At 49.1% G+C, this 24,176-nt stretch overlaps 8 protein-coding genes across 8 annotated transcripts; 4 read left to right on the forward strand and 4 right to left on the reverse strand.

The window, feature by feature from the left end:
* Positions 1-408: 408 nt before the first annotated feature.
* Positions 409-1,554, forward strand: PFICI_10155 (uncharacterized protein; the record flags this gene model as incomplete). Its single annotated transcript, XM_007838736.1, has 1 exon — positions 409-1,554. The coding sequence occupies one exon, from the start codon at positions 409-411 to the stop codon at positions 1,552-1,554; it is 1,146 nt and encodes a 381-aa protein (XP_007836927.1).
* A 7,118-nt stretch (positions 1,555-8,672) lies between these two features.
* PFICI_10156 (uncharacterized protein) lies at positions 8,673-10,094 on the reverse strand (the record flags this gene model as incomplete). Its single annotated transcript, XM_007838737.1, has 1 exon — positions 8,673-10,094. One exon carries the CDS (start codon positions 10,092-10,094, stop codon positions 8,673-8,675), a length of 1,422 nt encoding a protein of 473 aa, XP_007836928.1.
* Positions 10,095-11,231: 1,137 nt separating this feature from the next.
* On the forward strand, positions 11,232-12,041 carry PFICI_10157 (uncharacterized protein; the record flags this gene model as incomplete). Its single annotated transcript, XM_007838738.1, has 2 exons — positions 11,232-11,824; positions 11,903-12,041. The coding sequence occupies 2 exons, from the start codon at positions 11,232-11,234 to the stop codon at positions 12,039-12,041; spliced, it is 732 nt and encodes a 243-aa protein (XP_007836929.1).
* A 383-nt stretch (positions 12,042-12,424) lies between these two features.
* PFICI_10158 (uncharacterized protein) lies at positions 12,425-13,819 on the reverse strand (the record flags this gene model as incomplete). The annotated part of the gene is made up of 2 exons (XM_007838739.1): positions 12,425-13,371; positions 13,771-13,819. 2 exons carry the CDS (start codon positions 13,817-13,819, stop codon positions 12,425-12,427), a joined length of 996 nt encoding a protein of 331 aa, XP_007836930.1.
* Positions 13,820-14,491: 672 nt separating this feature from the next.
* On the reverse strand, positions 14,492-15,335 carry PFICI_10159 (uncharacterized protein; the record flags this gene model as incomplete). Its single annotated transcript, XM_007838740.1, has 2 exons — positions 14,492-14,730; positions 14,789-15,335. 2 exons carry the CDS (start codon positions 15,333-15,335, stop codon positions 14,492-14,494), a joined length of 786 nt encoding a protein of 261 aa, XP_007836931.1.
* Positions 15,336-17,316: 1,981 nt separating this feature from the next.
* On the forward strand, positions 17,317-18,005 carry PFICI_10160 (uncharacterized protein; the record flags this gene model as incomplete). The annotated part of the gene is made up of 3 exons (XM_007838741.1): positions 17,317-17,650; positions 17,705-17,782; positions 17,836-18,005. 3 exons carry the CDS (start codon positions 17,317-17,319, stop codon positions 18,003-18,005), a joined length of 582 nt encoding a protein of 193 aa, XP_007836932.1.
* Positions 18,006-20,705: 2,700 nt separating this feature from the next.
* PFICI_10161 (uncharacterized protein) lies at positions 20,706-21,146 on the forward strand (the record flags this gene model as incomplete). The annotated part of the gene is made up of 1 exon (XM_007838742.1): positions 20,706-21,146. One exon carries the CDS (start codon positions 20,706-20,708, stop codon positions 21,144-21,146), a length of 441 nt encoding a protein of 146 aa, XP_007836933.1.
* Positions 21,147-22,125: 979 nt separating this feature from the next.
* Positions 22,126-23,628, reverse strand: PFICI_10162 (Serine/threonine-protein phosphatase 2A activator 1; the record flags this gene model as incomplete). Its single annotated transcript, XM_007838743.1, has 2 exons — positions 22,126-22,542; positions 22,603-23,628. 2 exons carry the CDS (start codon positions 23,626-23,628, stop codon positions 22,126-22,128), a joined length of 1,443 nt encoding a protein of 480 aa, XP_007836934.1.
* Between the last annotated feature and the right edge of the window lie 548 nt (positions 23,629-24,176).

The raw sequence follows: 24,176 nt of genomic DNA on the forward strand, positions 1-24,176 counted from the left end.
TTCTTACTACGAGGTACCTGCCTGCACACCCACCGCTCCAAAAGTCAACCGCACTCACACCCTTGACGGGTCATACATGCTACTACCTGGTAGTGCAACTCTGTGGTTTGGTTTCTCTTTCTTATAATACCAACCGCCTTCCCGCTTCCTCACCTCCTTTCCCCGGATTTTCATATTCGACTTCACACGTCTCTTTTTGATTTATTACTTGGTACCACACCAACACACGTTGCCTTTTGCTTTGGGATATCGACAGGAAGTAATAGTAGTTGCTGTTGTTGTTGAAGCTTGCTGCTACTATATACACTAGCCAGCTTCACACACACCATCTACTCGACACCCTTTTCTCTTTCTTATATATCCATCGCATATATACACATACACACACACACACACACATACAGCATCATGGCATCGATATCGGGGCTCTCCATGGCTGAGCTCAACGCCGCCGCCCTGGAGCACTTTGTCTATCAACCAGTCGACAGCTCCATGATTTCATACCTGGCCCAGGCTGCATACGATGTTATTCAGTGTGATCCTCACATGATGCCGCCACCGCCGCCATCGTCACAACACATGCCACCCACACCACCTCGGACACCTTCGCCGAGAGCCATTCGTGTCGAGGACAATGCCATGCCTACGCTTGAGGAGTTCATTACTCAGCTTGTCGTTTCTTCTAACGTTCAGGTACCCACCCTGATGTCGACACTGGTCTACTTGACCAGGTTAAAGTCGCACCTTCAGCCCATGGCAAAGGGTTTGCGATGCACATCTCACCGCATCTTCCTGGCTGCTCTCATCCTCGCAGCCAAGTACCTCAATGACAGCTCGCCAAAGAACAAACACTGGGCAAACTACAGCCACGTCAACGCCGATGGCTGCTCATTTGGTTTCACTCGCAATGAGGTCAACTTGATGGAGAAGCAGCTCTTGTTCCTGCTTAACTGGGAGCTTAGAATCACCGAGGAGGATCTTTACCGGGAACTGGATGTCTTCTTGGCTCCTATCCGTGCTGAGATCGATGCCAAGTACGCCCGCCGCCTGCAACGCAAGAGGGAGGAGGCACTCCGCCAGCAGAGAGAAGCCGAAGCCTGGGCAGCTGCCGCACAGTTCCCCACCCCTCCGAGCTCCCGAGGCAGCTCAAGATCTAGACAGCCTGCTCTTCCCGAGCAAGAAACTGTCCGGATGGTCCACGATGCTTACACACCTCCCGGTTTGGCCTACAGCTCTGGAGCAAGCTCAAGCAGCTCATATGCTTCTTCAATCTCTTCGCAACAGCACTCACGGTCAAGCACGCCAGTCTCGGTTCCGGAGGATCCTTATGTCTATGGCGACGGCGATCTTTACGAGTCGCCTGTTGAGGTTGTTTTGGACATGCCACAGCCGGCCACACTCAGGAGCTATCGCAAGGGCGACCACCTTCTCCCGTACGAGATCAGCGTCGAGGAGCTTCGAGAGATGCAGGACGGCGGCAGCAAAGCCAAACGCGCGAGAACGGGACGGGGAATGTGGGGACGAATGTTCGGCGGCGCTGTTTCAGTGCGGTAATCATCAGCATTTTCACGACAGCATGGAGTTCTGGGGTTTTCCGATTTGAAAAATTTGATATAACAGGCGGTTCATTTCTTAGAGGAGCGTGCCCACCAGCAGCTCTCTTCATGATACCTAAAGGCGTTTATAATGGATACAGGGGGTTTATACACGGTTTGCATTTACAAAGAGGAACAGGAGATTAGGGCGTATTACGGCACATGGATCGAAGCTCCTGCAAGACAGGCTAGATATGCTCTCCATGCATTCGGATAGGATACAGGCAGATGGACGGATGGGAATTGGGCTCATGATGTTTACGGGGCAAAGCATGATGCATGAAGTTGCATTGGTAGATAGCTACCTTATCTAGGTCGATGATGCAGCTGCATCACGATCGAACCCAACCAATACTCAACACAAAGGGCCAAACACCCTGTTCTATCCGCTTTCTCGGCTTCTTTTTTGGAAACACAATAGCGCTCGCTCGTGACATGTTTGGCATATTGAAGAGCAATCAGCAGTAGTACTAACCACCTAACCTACCTACTTACCTACTAAAATGACTAACCTAGTGAGCGAGCTGGAAATAGAAGGACCCCTCCACCCTCATTCAAACTCTCATGTCAGCACTGCTGCTTTGCGCCAAAATATGAGCACGCACGGGTAAAGTAACCCCTGAGATATGACGATGGCCACGATGGCCAACTTACTCGACTTTGGGGATCGGCAGTTGGGATGCGCGCTCCACTACGTGACTTAGGTAGACAGACAATTGGTGGTTGGCTGGGCAAAGTAGGGCGATCAGAGCCTCCTTCCAAGATGTGTTTCAGCAGTCTCAGTAATCCTTCGGCCGCCATACTTGCATACTGTATGTAATGAGTGGAGCTCGCAAAAACATGTAAACTTTTTTTTTATGTATTGTGTGTGGCTATGCAGGTCGGGGATCTAGGATTGTGAATGATGGAAAATGAGAGAGAAATGTGTCATAAAACCAAAACAAAGCATCATATCGCTTTACCACGTGAATATGATCATCAAAAGAAGACATAAAAAAAAAAACAATTGATTAGCAATGGATTCAGGGTGGCGACCAGCGACTTGTTAGATGGGATTGTCACAGAATCCAATCCCGATATGTATAAGGGAAAGATGCACAATCTAGATGACCCATGTTCAAAAGCGATTCGCTTGTATTACTATAGGATGTGATACCCTGTGAGAATAACGGCTCGTCTGTTTCCCGCATTTGGTTATGCAAGACAAGTCCCAGATCTTCCATGATCCTTTTTTCCCCACTTTATTTCGCAAATCCAACAAAGTTCCCTTGCCCTGCTGAAGCCGCCGGAGGAATGCATGACATGACATATCCAACGAGTTTCTAGAATATCAATCCTATTCACGTTCCGGCTGTGGCGTTTTTTTACGGGCTAAGGATCTTTTCCCAAGCAGTAAAGGCAATAGAAGAGAGCACACGATCTCATAATGAGGTGAGCGTAATGGAGGATGGGGATGATTGTCGGAGCGTCCCAAAGAGGGATAGTCATTGTGTGTCACTGCATGGCTGTGCTCGCCCCAAATGTCATTGTTATTTTCTTACACTTCTTGTTAGTTGCCGTATTATTACTCTTTTGGAAAGATTTATTATTATTCTTTTTTCTTCTTGTAAGGACGCAGGTGAAATCGCCAATGTTATTTTCTATTCTCGGTCCCGGTCGGGTCACCGGGTGACTGGAAATCGAAAAGACAGCCAAGAACGGCCCATGCTGCACATATCACAAGCACAAGGAGACGGGAATCGTGTCGGGTGAAAGTCGACTGAAGAAATGTCTGCACTGACTGATGTCAACTTTGGAAAATAAAATAGAAAATAATCAAGACAAGATCTCTGGTGATGCGCCACGTTTGATGCAAGTCATCATGAAAAGGAAAAAAACGGGAGGGCAGCGGTACTCTTCAGAGGCGTAAACTCTAATTCGCATATCCAATCTCTTTTCCCACAAGGCAGTTTGGCAGTGTTTTTACATATGCACATCCGGTTCGACGGTTGAAGGTGTTGCTCATATGCATGCATGTACATTTTCTTGGATTTCAGTGCAGCTGCATGACCTCAGCCAGTGTAACCCAGCTGCGCCCCAGCGGTGCATTTCAATCTTTGGCATTTGTAATCAATATACTTAGGGATTATACGGTCAAACATGACCAATGTATATAATTTTCAGCTGTTTCCCCAGAACCCAGTCAGCTCATAGTGCGCACCCCAACTGCCGGGTCCCTTTCGACTACGTAAAGTTTGCTGCTTACCACTGCTTAATCATTGGATATCTGAAATAGATTGGGAAACAAAGGCACAAAAAAGACATAATAAGAAACGATAAATTATCTATATGCCACGCGTGTAGTAGCTAAATGAAACTTTCAATCGAGGACTTGTCAAGCAAAGGGGAGCATGCATAGTCGCCGATGAACTTCTTACGGATATATACAAGTGCTAATCAGACATGCAGGCTCTAAGGAAGCAAGGAATGAAAGAAGAAGAAGAAGAAAGGCTATTATTACTAGTTGCAAAGTTTGTTGAACGGAGATTTGGCCCCGCGTCAATCAAGTATATTGACACCTGTCATGGTCGTTCAAAGTTCAAGACATATGGCAACGTTATCGGATATTGCTCTAAAGAGAATGGGATCAAGACGGAGAAACCAACCACTTCTTGTCTTTCCTATGGCCACCCATGAAGACCAATGTTTTTGCTTACCCTGCTGGCGTTAATAACCTAGCCCTTGGCCTACTCTCTCGGCAATTAATGATTGAAACAGTGTTCATTTCCAGTATTTTGTTTCCATAGAAACCTCTTGATCTCAGAAACAGCATCATATTTGGAGAAGAAGACGAACCGTGCGGGGCAGAGTAAAGAAATATGAGGTGCACATTGGTTATAATCCCGCCATCGTCAGCAGTCAGTCAGACGTGTTCCTAATTCCAAGGGTTCACTTGTAGCCAAAGATCGAGAAAACACACAATACCTTAGTAATGATGGAGGGCTGCCCCATCATTCATTTCAATTTCAAAGTTCTAGAAAATTCGCAGAGAAATCCAAAGCCCAGTTACTGTGTAGTTCCCAACCCCCCAGATCGGAGCTAGCATCGAGTGCAAGAGAAGAAATGGTGGAGTAACAAGGCCCGTCACTGCCAGGAAGGCTTTAGTCTCTTGTGGGGGCCAGGAATCGCTTTGACAGGCCACCGACAGTTTTTCCCTTGGTTGTACAAATGAACATGGGTACGGATTCGGGTGTGGGTGCTACTATAATCTTACTGTTCCTACGAGACCCTCAAGCAACCCGAAATTCTTCGAAAAGGCTTGGGTCAGCCCACCACTCTCTTCTTATCCATCGCCTACTCACTTATCTTCTTGAGAGAAAAAACACATCATGTCGTCGCCCTGCTTGTTCGAGCGGCCGGCCATGGCGCGTGCATACCTACGCAAGTAAGAGTTATTCCGCTCTCCAATGCCAACACGCCCACGGAATCATGGCGGCGGCGGCGGCTCCTCCTCATTGCATTCCAACAAGACTATGCATTGGTGTACCCGTGGACATGTCAATACCCCTCCAAATCCTTCTTCCTCCTCGTTCCGGTGGCTTGACGATGACGCATCACCCTCTCCGCAGCAGAGAACCAGCTCAACATCAATAACAACAACAAACTCAACCACGCAGCCTGAAGGATTGAGATCCTGAACCACGAGGTCCACATAACGGCGTTTTCGGCAGCATTTCTTTCTTATTATCTCAATATCCCTCTTCAGCCAACCCACACCCTCGTCTGAGGAATCATACCGAAGTACCGGAGTTGTTGCATCAAGGACCATTCATGACTGTTCAAAGGGTCCGATTGAGCATATTCTGATTCGTCGATTGATTTCAAACCGTTTCAAAAGACTCGTCCGTATATCAACCAATCCAGTGGTTGTATATTGTAAAAAAAAGAGAACCGCAGGCTGGGTTGACCTAGACCATTCCATCAAGTCCCAACCGAACCCCCTCCCATGAACCAAAGCGCCCCATCCTTTGAATAAGTATGTTGGCTTCTTGTCTCTGCCGAGATACGCCTACATGCACACAATTACCCTATATGGACAGAATCTGCGTGCCGCTGATGCTCATTCCTTAATCATCAAGCTGAATGATGAATAATACAACCATGCCTCTTCGGCCTCCAGCTGCGGACTTGAAAGTTGGTCCTCTGACCACCGAATGCCTAAATCCGCTGATGCAGCTTTGATTCTTTTTTCTCTTTATAACTTCTCCACCGATCATCCAATACTCTATGGATATTGCAATTCAGTCGGGCACGGGCACAGATTGGCAGTTGATATTAATATTCATTGCGTAGAAATTCAGCCTCAGCTCGTTTCCCCGCTTATTTGCTTAGAATAGAGCTTGTTAGCTATCTTGTGATATAAAACCTCTATGTTGGCCAAAAAAAAAAAAAAGGCACCATGAAAACCTTTTATACTATTGGATCATCCATTCCAGGAATGATCGATGTAGGTGTCCAGCACTATATCACAAAGATGAAGAGGCCATTTCGGGGCTGGCAGGTCTGTATATCGAAGAAATCAAATAATAAGCCAGACCGCCGACCTCGCCCCCAAAAGAAGAGGTTACACTAGGACCCTAGTACCCTGGTCACAAAAAAGAAAAAGAAGGGCTTCATCAGCTTAAGCGAAGACCAGCTGAGTGTGCATGAAGATCTGCACAAGGGTGGGTATTTTAGAATCCTTATTCAACGCCCCCTCGGGAAAGTCGACGACGCGCAACTTACGGTCGTCTGGTATAGATCCACGATTTTCTTTTGGTTTGAGAGCCCCGGAGAATCTGCAGCCCTTCTTTTTTATGATCGCGCCCAAAGTCCTTCCGGCATATCTTCCCCGCCTAGCTGCGGATATGTCTTGTTCTTCTCTTCGTTTCCCCCGTTTACTGTAAAAAGGGTCCAGAGTATGACGTCGTGGTTACAAGTATCGGGCTTGCGGCTCTGTGTGGCAAAATCATATCAGCATTTACCGTCTCGTCCGCCCTGCTTGTCCAAAGTACCTGGAGAATTCTCAATATCAATATTTTATCTATTTTTCCTTTTTCCTTTTTTCTTTTAATTATCTATGGTCTCTTCAATAATTATGAAAATATATTCCATTCAATACTTAATAGGGCCCCATAGCTTTTCGCCCCGTCAGGATTGGGTCCATCGGATTATGATCTCAAAATCAAGCCACAATGGAGGGGGACTCTTTGAGGAGCCGACCCATGTTGACATCTCGGGAGGAGGATTATGCGAGCAATGAAATAAGTGTCTAGTGCCAATTATTGAGAAATAAAACGTGAGCCCATTGAGCATAACGACTCCTTTGCACATGTGCTAATTTCCATTGCGGACGACACGTGACGCGATTCCCTCATGCTACCTGATCGGAATAACTCACAATGTAACATGAGTTGCTGCAGATTCCTTGGTACGACACGGGCACAAGTCTCTCATAGGAGGTACTGTCGGGTCGTGAAATGAAACAATAATCTTCATCGGTCCATGACTACTACCTACAAGGGAAGACGCAACCCAAAGCACTCAGTCCAGCCTCCAGCCGTCCCATCAGAAGGCTGCTCAATGAGGTCTGCGCGGCTGTTGCGCGGCTGTGTTGCCCGTTTGCAAAATGGCCCACCTGGCTGCTATTGAAGTTACATGTGCAATAAGTCCTGGGAGCCCGTTTGCAAGGTATTTAGAGGTAGATAATTCAAAGAGTGTTCAATAATCAGACAATTGGCTTCCATCTTCTGGCAAGATGGCATAGTGGTCCGGCTGGCACCCCTTCCTGCCTTTAATGGCAACAGTCTATCAGTTTCTGGTACGTTGGGTTGGTCAATCCTAGCTGTTGATCCTAAAGAAGATGGGCTCGAATCCCTAAGCTGGTTATTTTTTTTTCCTTCACTTCTTGAAGTTTCTTTACATTCTTGATTATTTTCGCACATGGCATTGGCTTTATTTCAGTATTGACAACGCATATCGGAGTTGATGCTTGTATTTAGTCATGTCAAATCAGCCACCTACAGTCACTTCTACCAACAGTTGACATAGTGGTTAAAAGAACCGTGACAATGTATATTCATATTACTCGGAGGGGGCACAGGGGGGGGGGGATCAATACCGCCCGCCATCCCCATCAACAGCGGGTTAGGTGGTAGTTAGCCGCGGCTTTGGCTAGGAGTTTCTTCTTATGGACTATCACACCATTGCCTTGACTCTCTTTGGGGCTGCCAGTGGACATTTTGCACAAACCCCCATTTCTCAAAATCAACAATGAACACGTAAGTATGTCGGCGAGACATGAACCTCACGGGGGTGAGTGTTAATAATATTCATGGCTGTCGAAGACACTCTAACACCAGAGCAGAATTGCACCTTGCCAAGTCGATCGTCAGACTCTCGAGGACATGATTGGCCGTTCTGAATCAAGAATCTTTCGCCAAACCAGCTGTACCTCGGCAAAGGAATTCTAGTTCATTAACCATTCGGGATGTTCAGGGCCAGATCAGATATCAACAATGATACATGTACAAATAGGATATCGGCTGAAAAGATTATGTGCTACAGCGCTGTACAAAGTCTACAGTGGTTTCTTCTGCGGTCGTCTATTTATACTGAATTGGGCGAGGTACAACCCTCCGCTAAGTGTATTCGCTTATATGAAAACTCTATAAGCCGGTATCGACTATTCCATTTCTCCTCTAGCCATCCCAATAACGCCAGGGCAAAATCTCAAACAAAAGTAGCGGCAATTAATCATGGTTTTGCACGACGTGATTGTCGAAATACCTAGCCACGGCGAGCATGTTTCCAAGACTTTGGGCCCTTTCCGCCTGAAGCCTTTTGGGTTTGGGGCGTAGTCGTCGTCTTTTGAACCTTTGCCTTGTCTTGATCGGAAGCAGAGGACTTATGGCGAAAGGAGTTCAAGATGTCCTTGGCGGCGTTCACGTATGAACTCAAGTTGGGCCTGGAGTTCTTTCCAGTGGCGGTGTTCTCCCTAGTCTTCTTTGGCGTCTCTCGTTTTGGGGTATTGTCAACAGGAGTCTTGTCCGGCGACTTCTAGTCATCGAACTTGAAACTTTGGCTTCTGTTGATGTCGAGCGGACCACCTCTGTAGGCACCACGCTTCTTCTTGTTCTTCTCCTTGGTGAAGCCCTTGCCCCGAGTGACAATCAGGTCCTCGTGAGCCTTCTGACCGTAGCCGTCCTGGATATAGGCGTTGGATGACAACTCGTTATGAACATAGACGTCTTTCTTAATGCGCGAGAAGGGCTCGTTCTGTGGTCGCTTGTTGCCATTCTTTCCTCTGTTGTTGTGCTTGAATGTAGTTGGGTCCGGAGGCAGAGGGGCAAACTCGGGAGAGGCCTTGCCCAGTGTGGCAGAGGTATCAGAGCCCGTGCCGTTGGCAGCAGATTCCTTCTTGACCTCCTTCTTCACATCTTCGGCATCAGAGTCCGAGTCGCTGCTAGAGGACGAGTCGCTGTCAGACTCGGGCAGAGGGACCTTGGCGGCGACCTCGGCTTCCGATTCAGAGTCGGAGTCAGAGTCAGAGGACGAGTCGGAATCGGACGAATCAGATGAGTCGGAGCTGTCTTGAGCGGCTTCAGTCTTGACCTTGGCAGCCTCGTCGTCGGAAGAATCAGAGTCGGAGGAGTCAGAGGAATCAGACGAGTCGGATGAGGAAGACGATGAGTCGCTCGAGGCAGTCTTGACCTTCTTGACCTTGGGCTTTTCGTCCTCGGAGTCTGAGCTGGAGTCAGAGTCTGACTCGGACGAGGAAGAAGAGCTCTCGCTGTCAGACTTGGCCTTGCGCTTCAGGCGGTTGGTTGTAGCCGGCTTTGCAGGGGCCTTTGCAGCTTCATCGTCGCTGTCGCTGTCGCTATCCGAGCTATCGCTAGAGCTGGAGCTCGAGCTCGAGCTAGACGAGGAGTCGCTATCATCATTGGCAGCAGGAGCATCGGCCATGTCGACATCTTTGCCCGAGTCGGAGTCAGAGTCGGAGTCGCTGTCACTATCGCTGCTCGAGTCGCTCTCGCTGCTGCTGCTGACCTTGGTAACCTCGAGAATCTCCTTCTTGGCGACGGCGGGGGTGGCATCCTTGTTGGAGAAGGTCTCCCATGTCTGGAAGACGCTGACAAGCGAGTGGTGGCCCTTCTTCTGATCCTTCTTCTTCTTCTTGTCGGCCTCTGACTTCCAACCCTTATCGGCTCGGTGCTTCTTGAACTCGCGGTGGGCATCGGCAAAGCCTGAGCCAGACAAGAAGTCTTCGACCAGATCCATCAGCTGGGCAGGAGGGGCGCCAGCAGAGGCTGCCGACGGAGCCTCCTTCTTGGAAACCTTCTTGGTCTTGGCCATGTTGGAAGAAGAGTTTGTAGCAGATGCGGCAGCGGTCGTGCTCGTGCTGTTACTGTTATTGGAGAAAAGCCACGCTGGAGGTCCAGAGGTGGAATTGACGGATGTCGATTGGGAGTTTGCAGGCATGGAAGAGGAAAACTCCTTGACAAACCGGATTGAACTAAATAATCCTCAGTCGCAAGATGGAAGCAAGAAACGCGATCATCAGTTGCGCCGTCTCAAGCCTGGGAAAAAAATTGTGGATTGCGACAGCCCATAACTTTTTTTGCCCGTTATCGCTTTCACCGCTTGCGTGAACAGGTTAAGCTCGAGAATTGGGACGCAGGCGGCAGGGGTCCCCAATTGACCCCCCCACTAAACCCCCCTCTAAACCTTAGCTTGATTCACGCGGCGCTGTTCCGTACAGACACAGAATTGTGCTAACCTTGTGCACGATGCACATGTACATTTATGTACGCTCGTCTTGGTAGTACGTATAGCGGCATACCATACCCTGCTGTAACGCTGCTGTCAACGCCAGGCAACCAGTTTCAACACTCGCTTGGCTTTCGGGCATCGTCAACAATAACGACAAGTGGGTGACATGCATTCCCAAGAATAAAAGCAGTGAACCATGAAGATCAGTGAGAAATCAGTCTATTTTAATACTGTAATACAAAATCATACAGTCAGAGAGAAAGCCTGTAGTTGGCCATTTCTAAGTTCGTTGCATATCAGCTACTAGTGCCCTAGGTCATATCGTAAATCCCCAGCTCTTGAACTTGCATTGACACTATGCTCTCCGAAATCATCGCATAACTAATATGGACAATGATCAGCATTCTGTATTTCTGATTGCTCACATCATAAAGACTCATATCAGTGTCTTGCGTTGGCTCAGACTTGCCGCCAGCATGCGTTGGCAGTGTTGAAGACCCGCTTCATGGCACTGCAGAATCCTTCGCCTATTCCTGAGGTATCAGATCACACTCCGCTTGCCCAACACCTTCCTGACATTGGACGCGGTCCCAAATACTAGGCACCGACATTTCTGTGCCGCTCACCCTTGAGGCTGTGTACAATTGGGTGGTTGCGGCAAAACCCCTCTTTGGGAGGTGATTATAGAAATGCCAGTTTACCTCGACTGAACGTGATTATTTACTGCATATATATATGTTTATGTGTTGTGATATCTCAACATTATTTGTTTCTTATTCAGATCGTTCAGCAGTTCCAAGAGCGCCCATTCGTTTATCAAGCACTTAACTTATCAAGGACCAAGTCATGGACTCTCGAGATTCGTCCATCGACGAGGCCCGTCCTCTCAATCCCAATGGCGATCGAGTAGATGCAAAGACTGCCTCCATCTCTCCACCGCGATTCGAATATTCTGAACATGGACGAACCCGTCAACTGGCGTTCCCCTTGATCGCCGTATTGAGACATCTCGTTGTCATTTTCACCTTTGCCAATATTCTCATCCAGTTGATCTCGGAGCCAAGAATGGGCGTCGAGGTCTTCCTCGTCGTCTGGGACTTTTTCATCCTGTTTGGCAGTCTCGTGGCGTTGATAGTTGAGACCTACAACGGAAAACAGAACAACCGTCTCCCCAGCCTTGGCATCACGCTTGGTGACAAGACCTACTACCTCATGGGCGGTCCCCCGCAACACAGCTACATGTTCATCCCCGAGCAGCACTCGATGCCCGCGGACCGGAGCCGCACCTTTGCGCGGGTCGCATCTTTTGTCGTCGACCTCAACCTGGTCGTCTTCTTGCTCACCTTTTCCGTCATCAGTGTAACGAATGGAAGGTACTGGGCAAAGTATGAAATGTCCGACAGCATCGAAAGCGTGGCCATTCTGCACTTTATAGTCGTGTAAGTTTTCATTGCGCCGCGAGCAAACTGTCCGCCTCAACGTGGGAAGACAAGCTAACTTTTTCTGTTCTCTGCCAGAGCCTTCATGTTTATCCTTCTCCTTGTACGAATCATCAGTGCCCGTACTGGTAGCACGGTCTCTCTGAAACTGAGTTTGGAGGAGGACGAAAAATCTGGTCTCCAATTGCCAGACGATGATGTGCCACGTGGAGTTTGAGGAAATCATGCCTCATTCGAGGTTTTATCTACTCCGAGATCATCATCAGCCAAGTTCATCTACCTATAGCATCATGCTAGTGTTACTCGCCATGCTTTGTCTCATCCTTGATCACACCATGGGATTTATAGTATTATGTACTCAGTCATACACTCCTTTAGACAGATAACGGTGTGCTGGTTCCGGCATCAGAAGAGGGTTGAGACTTTTCTGGTTCATTTCGTCCGTGGTTCTTTCATTTAGTACTCTATCTCGTCTTGAGTTTCTATAGTCTATGTATTTTTCTTGTTCATAGCAAAACAAGCATAACATTTGCCAAGTATTCATCAGAATTGCGAATGGAAATTCTGATGACATTCGCAATTCTGATGAGATCAATCGCATCATTCGTGTTGGCCAACCTCGCGGCCACATCTGTCCCATACGTCCAACCCCGTCAGCACGGTCGTGATAAACATGACGACTCCAACTGTCCCGGGGTCAGCGTCGATCCAACCGACAATGACTCCAGGCAGTACAATATCGAGGGCATTGGCTGCGATGGCCCGGCCTAAACCCCGGAGTTTTGCCCTCACTTCCCTCCTCCACAACACCCTTCTCTTCCTAGTCTGCTTGACGAGGCCCTTTAGCCGCTCTTGTTCCTTTCTCACGTCAAACTCCTCATCGGGGTCAAAGTCAACCGCAGCCGGCCCACTCGTTTGCTGCTGCTGCTCCTTGTCCTCCTTCCTCTGGGCACCATCCGCCCCAGAAACCTTTTCGCTCTGCGTGACATCGCCCACGGGAGGCACCGGCGTGTACGCGAGCACCTTGAGCGCCTTGAGCAGCCCCGACAGCACGCTGCAGACGAGGGAAAACAGCCAGAAGCGCTGCGCCTCGACGGTGACGGTGCGCTCCCACGCCGGCGTCCACGCCCGCAGCCCGTCAATCTGCAGCGCGTCGACGAGGGTGCTGCTCTCGAGCAAGAGGTACATGCCGTTGAATGTGCGGCCAAAGACGTCGAGGTAGGCTTCGAGATGGACCCAAAAAGGTCGCTTCTTTTTTGTCTTGGATGACCATGACGATGTGCCGCTAGTCGGCTCGGCTGCCGCTATGCTGGTGTACAATTTCTGCGCCGCGTGAAACGAGTCCAAGAACCGGAACACGCGGAAAAAGCGTCTGGCCAGACCTAGACGCTGACGCAAGATGAGAAGGACGACATGGATCTCTGCATAGGACGGCGGTGCAGTAACACTGAACTCCAGCAGGCTTATAAAGAGACCAAGCAGAACCGGATATGATGACAGTATCTGTGCTATCGACTGGAGCAATCGAAATATTCTTTCTAGGCCGACTGCGCAAAAGTCAGCACATAGTTCGAAGATCTAGTGGCAAGAAACATCTATCGACTGAGAGCTCAATGAGCGCAGCTGTGGATGCATTGCCAGATATGTGATTTCGGGCCAATCTGCGTTGCAGCCTCCGGTCTAATGGGTTCTGGTCTTTCCATACTGATACCACTGACACCAGTTATACCTATATTCTAAGAATATTTCGTGGTATGTACCTGTTGCTGGTCGGTATGCCTTGCCCATACAGCTAGAACCGGCCCGCTGCGGCTTCGTTATGCACCATCAAGAACGTCGTTGAACAACATCAGGGTGACTATACATAGCAGACTTATACTCTTGTGTACTCATTACAATATCTCTCTGGGTTCATGTGCCAGGGAAAAGAGTAGAAAGCGTCTTACCTGAGTCCGTGGTAAAGCGGATGAATTGCTCAAATGTGTGCGACGACATGACGCTCCAGTAGTCCACAGTGAACGGCGAGCCAGAGCACTACCTCCTTCTACCAATAATCGGACGATTTGGATCCCATGCGACGAACTCCGAAAAGAAAAGAGATACAAGATCGCAAGATTACTTTTGAGAACCAATTGAATTGATCGAAGCGGTTGATGCTGTCGGATGCTTTAATCACCAAAGGTCGGCATGCACTGGATATTGAGCCAAGCAAGGTAAGAATCGCCTAGAGCGCTAAAAGACCAGTGAGAAATGTGGTTCAGTTACGCTAAAGAGGAGGACCGAAGAATCCCTGCAACGTCATCGATCCCCTCAAGTCAAGGCACACTGGGCATAGGCAAGGAAAGCAGAACTAGAATTCTCGTTCCACCCAGAATTGTTTGTCCTGCATACAAGAGGCAATACCACCAAGAGATTGATGCACAACAACAATAGTTTTTTTTGGTTGAATTATTTTTTCAGTTTTCTTAGTTCTGTCGTTTTTCTGTGACTGTAGTCAAATACAAGATGCCTTCTATACCATCTATGGGGTATAGTCTCCTTTTCCATCTATCGTCACTCGTTCCCAAATCTAGTATGTGGGTTTCCGCGAGCCACTTCCTGGGCTTTAAATCAGAAAAAAGTATTGCATAGCGGCGTGTGTTGTGACTCGTTCTGTCAAGTCGATGCTTAGTTGGCCTTTCCGTTGGCTGCCTTCTCGCGGGCTTCGAGATCGACGCGGTTCTCTTCCTCCACCATGTCCTGAACAACCTGTCGAAGCTGGCGGTGCTCCGTCTCGGTTAGGCCTACGGCACTGCCACGACGGCGACGCCAGCTCGAGTTTGTCTCTTGTAGCTTAGCCTCGGGATCCTCACCGCTGGGGTCCTTGAACTCATAGGAACGGCACTCGGTGTTTGCCCAGCCAGTTGCTGCAAATCCGCGTTAGCATTAGAGTCTTGATGCCGTGCAACTTTGGGAATAACATACCTCCACCCTTGGGAATGCCCTCCCAGTCACCTGTGAGAAAGTGCACAAAACCGCCGTGTGTCACGAGGACAATCTGGGCATCATCGCCGTGCTGCTTGGCCAAGTCTCTGAGGTAGCGTCTTGCGTCCTTGGCTCGGGCGTCCAACTTGGTAGGATCGGGGTAGTAGCGAGACGAAGGAGACTTGTCATTCCATCCCTCCCAGCATTGCGAGAAGTCAACCTTGTCGCCAAACTCGGCCTTGATCTTGGCAACATCTGAGCCATGGTCGCAAGGATTAAGCGACAACTCCTGGGCATCAGGCAAGGCAATCACCACCTTGCCGCGCTTGACGACAGGCTCAAAGGAGTATAGGCATGTGTACAGGGTGCGTCTGAGAGGTGATGCGACGAGATGGGTGATCTTATCATGGTGCTCGAATGCATCTCTCAAGTTGCGGCACTGCTGCAGACCGAGCTCTGTCAGATCGGGATCGGGTAGCTTCTCGTTCTCATGGTTCAAGTTGTGGTAGCCCTGTGCGTGACGCACGAGATGAACAATGGGAGCCATGTTCTGTGTCTTGATGGCAATTGGATTTGAGTCTGAGGAGGAATGTGAAAGATTGAGAGGATGATGACAAGGTCTGGGGAAATCCGATAGAATTCGCTGCGTTGATTAATAGACGTTTTGGGAATGCCCTAGAATCTGCCTTTCAAGGTATGCAAGTATTACCTCACGAGCAACTTATGGATTCCGGCGCGGCGTTTTATGGGGAAGCGGACCAGGCAGTGTCAATCCCGCCGGGGGGAGGGAAAGAAAGTGTGACGGTGACAATGCTTGGGCTTGTTTGTTAATCAGACTGCAGGATTGGCTGGCAAGGCGAAAGAACAGGACTTCTTGTCCTAGTATCGGCAATCCACAGCGGTCCTCACTCAGCTTCGGAGTACAGCTGACCGAAGGAAAACTCACGGGCATCCGACCTCGGTGGGGATGGCGCACGCGGCCTAGAAGGTGACGCCAATTGGGCGGCGGCGGCTGGCGGTCGACTATTACGGAATACTGCCAAAGAGCCTAGCTGTCGGTGACAATCCACCGATCATTCGAGTCATCGCTCCACCGGTGCCCGGCGCCTGAATCGTATAAATAGCAGAGGTTGAACGCTCCAATTACCGCCTCTGATCCATAGGTGATTCACACGTAAGAACCGCTACACAGGACGACCCTGTATCCTGGCACGGATATCGCCTTCATACAAAATAGCATATTGCTCAATGGTGACGTGCAAGTCAGCGGTCGGAGCTCTTTGGATGCCCGCTACCCACCTTGCAGTCTTCCATGGCTTTCTAGAGAGTGCGAGTCGGAAAGAAAGGCTCGTCTTTCTCAGTGTAAAAGCTCTATGAATATTCTCGTCCAGTCTGGTATGCAAACAAAACTGAGAAGGCAAAGAAGAAGGCATTCTTCAATCACTTCGGCTTCGCGCTTGGAACCGCGGGCCTTTTCCTGGGCGCTTGATGGCGCAAAACGCGAGATTAGTTTGTTCCAATAGGGGTACTTCAGCCGCATATCAACGCGACGAGATAGGGAAGTTTGACTTCGGACATGTTTGATGAGCGTATGACGGCTTCAGTTCCGTCCCCACAAACCAGCCACCATCAACATCAAACTAAACCAACGTCCAACTCAAAGTGTAAATGATAGAAACTGGGGTTTTGCGCTGGCTAGCTTTCATCATGGATCGGCGCTAGCAATAATGCCAACCGTGCTGTCATCTCCATAGCGTGTGTGTGTCCCTCGATAGAGTCCCTATTTGTGGAATCCTGAAATGGTATCGCAGGGAGCTGCCGAAATCAGGACACGACAGGGGCAGTTGGTATCCGGCCACCTCACTTGCAATTCATCTGGAGCTGATCATTTCCGTATGCACCTCCAACAGCCAGACTGCCTGGGAGTTTATGCTTCCTCTTCCACTAAGGTTTGGCAATAGCCAAAGCTGTTCTCATGGCTAATGGGAAGCAAATTTTGTCTACTGTGTATAGGTAGACACTTGCACAGGCTCGATGTTATCGCCATTGCTTGCAAAACTTGGATAGATAGCCAATCACTGAACGTTTCAACGCCAAATAGTAGCAGGGAAATCTGTCCTGCGTGCCTGCAGGCCCTGACGGGGGTGGGTTTGGTTGGTCCGTGCCACAGCGGTCGTTAGTGCCGACTATCATTTGTCGTTTCGTCCAATTTCCAACCCATGACCCCCCCAGGGCGTTGAGCTTGAGATTATTTCAAGGTTCGACAACCTCACTCCGATAACCTCAACCCTATCTCAAATTCTTTCTCCTGCATCTCAATCTTGTAGCGTAGACAAACTTTGTTCGTTTCGAGTCGTGACAAGCATCTCTCATAATCCACCCCATAACACCGTCACCGACACGATGCCTGGAGTTCGTAAGTGCAGAGTCGTTTTTCTCACCACTGGGCACCTTCGCGGTTCTACGCGATAACACGCTTGTGTCTCGTGTGTCTCGTGGGCGCCTGCCATGAATTTCTACACCGTTCCATGCTTCAACTCCTCAATTACTTGCCGAGAAAGCTAATCGGTTCTGTCCCCACAGCATTGGACGCTCTCACCAACCTCAAGGCCAAGCTGAAGGCCGCCTTCTCAAAGAAGGAAAAGCCGGCAAAGACTGCCGATAAGCCTGCTGAGCAGAAGCCCGCCGAGCAAAAGCCCACTGAGACCAAGCCGGCAGACACGACGACAGCTGCTGCTGCTGCTGCACCCGCAGCGGAGGCCGCTGCTGCTCCCGCGGCCGAAGCCCCTAAAGCCGACGCTACTCCTGCTGCTACCGAAGCACCCAAGGCGGAGGCACCCAAGGAAGAGACTCCTGCTGCTCGTAAGATTATACTGCCAACCGAGGCAAAGGAAAACGTGCTAACGTGACGTCCAGCCGCCCCTGCCGCTGAGCCTGCTGCTCCTGCCACTCCCGCCGCTCCTGCTGCTGCCACTGAGACCAAGGCTGCAGAGCGTACGTTTCATTCCAGACTGATTTGTTTTTTGCATTAACTGATTTTTGTTCAGCTGCTGCTCCGGCTGCCCCTACCGCTCCTGCCGCCGAACCTGCCGCCGAGCCTGCTGCTCCCGCTGCTGCTCCCGCTGCTGCAGCTGCTCCCGCCGAGACTGAGGCTCCCAAGGCTGAGGAGAAGGCCGAGGAGAAGGCTGCTGCTCCCACCCCTGCTCCCGCTGCTTAGATCTTGCAAATTCCCTCAATTTTGAGAAACCGACGCTGTAATGCAGACCGATTCGGTTTTGCTGACGATAACCGACACGCGTTGAGACCAGCGGCTTCCATGGATTGAGTTGAGGCTTGGCGAGAATTCCCAAGATAGTTTATGCTTTTGAGATACCCAATGTCAAGAGACTTTTGCTCTCTTTAACCACCTCTTGTTTTGAATATTGTGGTTCCCACTTTGTCTTGGTATCATCTGTCAAAGCGCCGAAATCCAGGCAGAAGACCTTTAGAGGAGCTGTGCCGGTCCCCATTGAGTGATGCAATGACCCGAGACATAGATAGCCAGCTCGTCCCACAATAAAGTGAGATGTTTGATGCCCTGGGCTCTGCGTTCATGCCCACTACTGAGTCGGCCGGTGTATTACTCGAGTGCGCCTTGCGACATTGCGATGATGTGCTCTCTTACTTGCCAGAATGAGTGACCTCCCACTGCCAGCAAAACACAGTACTTCCTTTGGGTGTGCTCCCAGCTCATTGGAAGCTTGGGGGGCTCCCCAGGTGATGAACCATAGTGCCCCAGAGAGAAGACTGTAATCGGCGAAGGTAGATTGCGACGCCTCCTAGTCCAAACCGACTGCTCTCCGTGTCCAAGGGGATTGCGACGAAGCAATGACTAGATAGTTGTGGTGGAGCCATGGCGCAAGTCCAAGTCCATCTTCCCAACAAAGTCCTTAGATTTAATGATGGGATGACTCCTAAGGCATTGAATATGTCGGCGCAAAGTCGTGTCATGTCTGAAGCCCCATGTGCTCAAGCCGGACAAGCAGTGGCAGGATAGCACAAAGAGTTGTGCGCCGACAAGCAGCCAAAGAATTGAAAATAACACATTGCTGTGAAAGAATTATTCGAAACGCGCAATGTCGAACTTGGAAAATCGACGTTGTCTTTAGCTGTTGTTTGTCGGCAGAAATGCGACCGCTGGTGTATAGTTGAAAAATGGGGGGTGGGTTGGGGAGGAAGGTGAAGAAGTAGGAAAGTGCAGGTTCGAGATTGGGCGAGAATATGCAAGGTACCAGACCGCTCGGGCAGCAGTTGACTCGGACCCTATGTGCCTACCTACCTTGATGTACCTAGTAAGTATTTCATGTAAGCTCACTACCTAATAGTTGTGACGTCACAATCTTAATTGTGCGGTCACAGGAAGTAAGAATCACGGTTCAGGAGATTGGTACTGCTGCTCAGCTTGGTCGTTTGGCGTGCGCAGAGCTCAGGACTACCACAAAGCGACAACCCAACACAGTCCGGCTGTGTCCCAAGATGCAGAGCACAAAAGTTACCAGAGAAATTACTCGTTGAGACATCTCCTAATCAAAAGCAACCAGCTATTTATGACTACTCATCAAAGCTTACAAAAAAAAAAAAAAAAAAAATTGAGGGTGGTGAATTGTTGTCAGGGGCGGCCGGCAAACTCGGCACGTCGCTGAATCCACCCATTGACTCTCTGCCTCACTTCTCAGCCTAAGAGAGCCTAAGCGTAGAATCTGACTTGAGTCTTTACTTGCAAATAGACACTTGTGAAATGCTGTTTTCTACTTGTATCGTCCCCATCTCTTTCTGGACATAAATTACACGGGGTTTCTTGGTCAATCATCTAGTGTTATCATGAATCTACATCCAAGTTCGACTGACGAGGGACTTCTAGCACTATAGGTTTTCAACCCATAGGCCAGAAAGGTTTTAAGAAGTCATTCAATGCCTTGTTTCCTCCTCGACAGTATGAGTATTCTGATTCTTCAATGTAATCAACTTTTCAAAGACGATTGAGACGGGAAAAGTTTCTGCCGATGTCCTCATATCCCCGTGTTTCTTCTTCAGTCCGAGGCACGGCGCCAAGGGTGCCAGGCATGCCTTGCTATCCAGAACATCCAAGGTTAAATATGTGAAGGTGTTGCACAAGGCCTATGCAGCGAATCAATATACACGTCTGTGCCTTGCCGGAAAATCAATGACAAGCTCAAATGACCACACAAATCGAAAGTCTTTACTACCGGTACCAATCCTCCTGCGTACCTATCTTTGATTTGTTAACCAATAAAACTTCCGACTTGCATACAGACCGAAGCCAGTAGATTCCATTGACATGTACTTGAAAGTTGCTTCTCTGTTGATCCCTCAGTCTCGCCAAGGAGAAACATGGGCAAACGGTGGACTACCTTGGGTATAGTCTTCCGTTTGCTAGGACTCCCTACAAGAACATAAAGTAAATATCAGCCAACTAGACGTCCAAGAAGATCCGCACTCGTTACACAAGAACAAGGTGCCTGTATTCAATTCTATTGGCTGAGTACAGTGCAGTCCTTTTACCAACAGAAGACAGCTAGAATACGTCGTCGTTTGCACAGTCTTAGCATTCCTCAGAAGCAAGGCAAACGCCTTAGGGACAACTTACCTCAAATATCTAAGGCGTCCATCTGCTTTACTCGTATATCTTCCTCAATTTGATGCTAGAACTCGTTTCTATTTTTTTTCTTCTCCAACGTACTCATCGGCTTCGGTTCATACAAACAACAAAACGACGTTTTCCCCGGAAACACATCTCCCCAAAATTTCCTGACTCTATAAAGACTTCTAAGAAAATCCCGACCAAGCCTTCACTCAGAAATACAACAGCCTGATCTTCAGAGCCTAGTCGAGACTCATATCTGTCCACATATCCACAATGTCCAGCTCCAACAATAAGACCGGCTCAGCTCTTGGCAACTCCAGGGGCGAGAGTCCCTCGGCCAAGAATGGCTTCATAGACTCCCGATCCAACTACCAAATCACCAAGCAAGGCGGCTGGAAGTCCATGTACCACATGATGTTCCACTACAATCTTGATCCTACCAAGGACGAAGACTGGCAAGAGGCCAAACGCATCGTTGAAGGTGTTCGCCAGGGAGATATGGATCAAGCCCGAGCAGAGGCATCAGGCCGTGAGCGCGGCGTCGAAAATGATGGCGATGGTGGTGGCGATGATGATGATGATGTTGATGAATATTGTGACGACGACGATGATGATGATGATGAGGAGGAGGAGGAGGATTATGATGACGAGGATTATGATGATGGTGGGGGAGACGATGGTGATTGTGGCTCTGATGATTACGAAGACTACTAGCGTTCAAGGATTCACTCACATGAATTCATGTGCAGCGCATGAATGATGGCAACATTAGTGGACAACACCATCATTCTCCTGATGGACCCCAAATAAAGCCAATTGCTTTGTCCTTGTGCTATTCCGTCAGGGGCACCACTTTACTGGTTTGCTGCTTAAACTATCCATATTCCTCCTGCCTTGAGTGATGCCACGATAATGAATGATTTCGATTCACGGCCTTTATATCTGGTAAACATCAAGGCATCTCATTCTAGTGCTCAATCACCAATGTCTCTAGCGGTGCGTCTGGCGGTGAATTACCACGGAAAATTTCCTATAAATACGACATGAAGTCCCCTACAAGCCCAATCTTCTTTGGACAACAAAACAGACAACAAACCGACAAAAAAAAAAAAAAACATACAAAGATACAAAGATACTCGAAATCCTAGCGATTAACCTCTCGCAAATCCAGAATTCTCAATCATAAGTGACAAACTAAATCAAATCCATCAACTCGTAGCAAAATGGCAGGCGTTTGCCGCAAGCACGGTGCCTATTCTGGAAAGGTTTGCACTTTCTGTATCAAGGTGTCAAAGGCCTTGTCTTTCTTCAAGTGACAAGCGAGAGCAGGCACGGGATTCTAGCGGCAAATGGATGGGTTGAGGAGATATGTATTCGAGGACATCATAGGGAAATAGCCGGGATATCTGGACTCATCAGAAGAAACGCCGCGAGTAGACAGTCAGAATCTTGAAAACATTATAATATCGATTTGGTACATGACACCTTGCTGTAGGTTATGATATGCGTGGGAAGAAAGTGTACGACGTGGCCATCTCCCTCATCTCCTTGGAACAGAACGACCGTAGAAATATTGCGATGGGGCATGATTTTCCTGCCCAGATTAATTTATGTATCAATAAAATCAACACAAGATCACTGCTCGACAAATCATTGCCATGTCATCTCTAGCGAGTTTATTGAATCTATTTGCTTAGTCTTTGGCCCACGGTGCCTTTGTAACTGTAATTTGAGCATCTGTTGAGCCGGCTGCTGGTGCAGTAGGCCTGGGAAGAGGCTGGCTTGCCGGAAAAGGCGTTCGGATAGATGGATTCACTGATGTTGCCTGCGTGGGTGGTGGTCTTGTTGTTGGCACACCCGATGCCCATGGCGCTTGCATTGGTGGTGGCATATTCCCGGGTTTTGCCCACGGAGCCGCCGTTCCAGCGCTTGTGCCCGAGTTGTTGGACTTGAGCGCAGCTGAAGCTATGGGTTGATTTACCATATGTACAGACTGCTGGGGTTCCTTGGCATCAGGGTCTCGCTCCCACGAGAGAAGAGAGCCAAAAGGAAGGTGTTGTACAACGGGGAATTTTGAGAGAACTTCGCCGTTAAACATTTTGAGCATTCCCTATTGATATAGATTAGAGTCAAGTTTTCATCCAGCCAGGATTAGATGTGCAGAACTTACAGAGTTGATCTTGCCCCATCCTAGTTTGACTTGGGACAAGGAGTGCAATACAGAGCTATGCTCACCAAACGGCCCCGTTTTCACATCGTAGATGAACCCAACGGCAGAAAAGTACATGTTGGTCTCCCGGTAGTCTTGCACTTTGTCAGCTTTGGAAACTGCATCCAGCCTGGGAGCACCGAAGCGCGACCCCTCCATCGGCATCTCCTCATTGTCACCAATCGGTCGTGTGAGTTGCGCTGAACCGTAAATGTATGGCTGAAAGGAGTGATCGTCGAGACCCCAAACTCCGTGTGACCCGGCGGGCTCAAGTGTGTACGTCAAGATGAGCTTCCGAACAACCCTAAGGTATGGTTCAAAGGCGCCGAGAACAATATTGCGCTCGATCTCGCCATCTTGCTGACCGTCTTTGAAGGCACCAAGCTTCCAGAGCCCAATGAGGAACGCAAGGAAACTGAGTTCGTGCCCAGTACCATAGTCCAGCCGTTGGGGGCTTCCAAAAGCGCCAAGGAGGTATGCTTTCAGCTCCTCCTCAGCTGTCACGCCATTCTGACCAGGAGAAGAGCCAAACTTCAGGATAGACTGAGGTAGACACTCCTCCAGCAGGCTAGACGCTCTCTCGTCCAGAATCTTGTACCATTTTCGGAAGCTGACATTTCCGAACCTCCTCGGCCCCTTGTCTGGTGGCGCTTCGTCAATAAACGACTCTAGTTTGAATAAGAGCTGCTGAATGCTTTGCACAGACTTGGCCGGTTGTGTTTCCAATTTCGAGCCGATTTCGAAGGTTTGTACCTTCTCTTTCCCATCTGAGCCCTTGGACTTCCTGGGGCACATGGCCCGGTTCAGCTGCAGTACGAATATGCCAATATCCCTATATGCTTTGGACACGAGAAACCTGGACACATCTGGACCATCGTTGATCTCCTTCGTGGGGCTGACAAATGCATGTATTGTACTGGGGTCGAGGACTTCAAGAGTCACAAATGGGGATTTGGCATTGAATGTTGGATTTGGAGAGGGCTCCATTGGCAGCAGACAAGTGGGAGTTGGACAGGCTGCCAGTGTAGAGAGGCCGGCAGATAGACGGTAGATGCTCAAAGTCTGGCTTGAGATAGCTCGAGAAACCTATGGTGAAGGAGCTGCTTCAAGTCAACGGTGAAAGTATGTAAATGTCTGGCGGGATATCTGTGTCGGTCTCAGTATCCGGGCTTAATGTTCCAGTAGTTTCGTTGTTCAGGTCTCGAACCCCTACGGAAAGCTAGGAGGCTCTTTCAATCAGTGTGGAGAGGTGACTTCAACTCAACCCCGCGGTCGCATCTTTCCATTACCTACCTATTTATGCCCCACCATCCATGACAGAATGCACAAAATCAACTTGCCAGGAACAGGGGTGGGTAATGTACGTACCGATCTATCTTAGGTCCCGCAAGCACCTTTTTGTGGGCCGCAGGCGCGTCGCGTACCGCTGACAACCCTGAGAACTGAGACCCTACATAATGTACCTACTCGATGAAGGGATTCAGAATTGGTGAAGTCAAAAACTATCCTACGGTATTTGCTCACCCACGCACCGG

This window comes from Pestalotiopsis fici (genome assembly GCF_000516985.1).
Source record: "Pestalotiopsis fici W106-1 unplaced genomic scaffold PFICI_Scf_7, whole genome shotgun sequence".
NCBI classification, from domain to species: Eukaryota; Fungi; Ascomycota; class Sordariomycetes; order Amphisphaeriales; family Sporocadaceae; genus Pestalotiopsis; species Pestalotiopsis fici.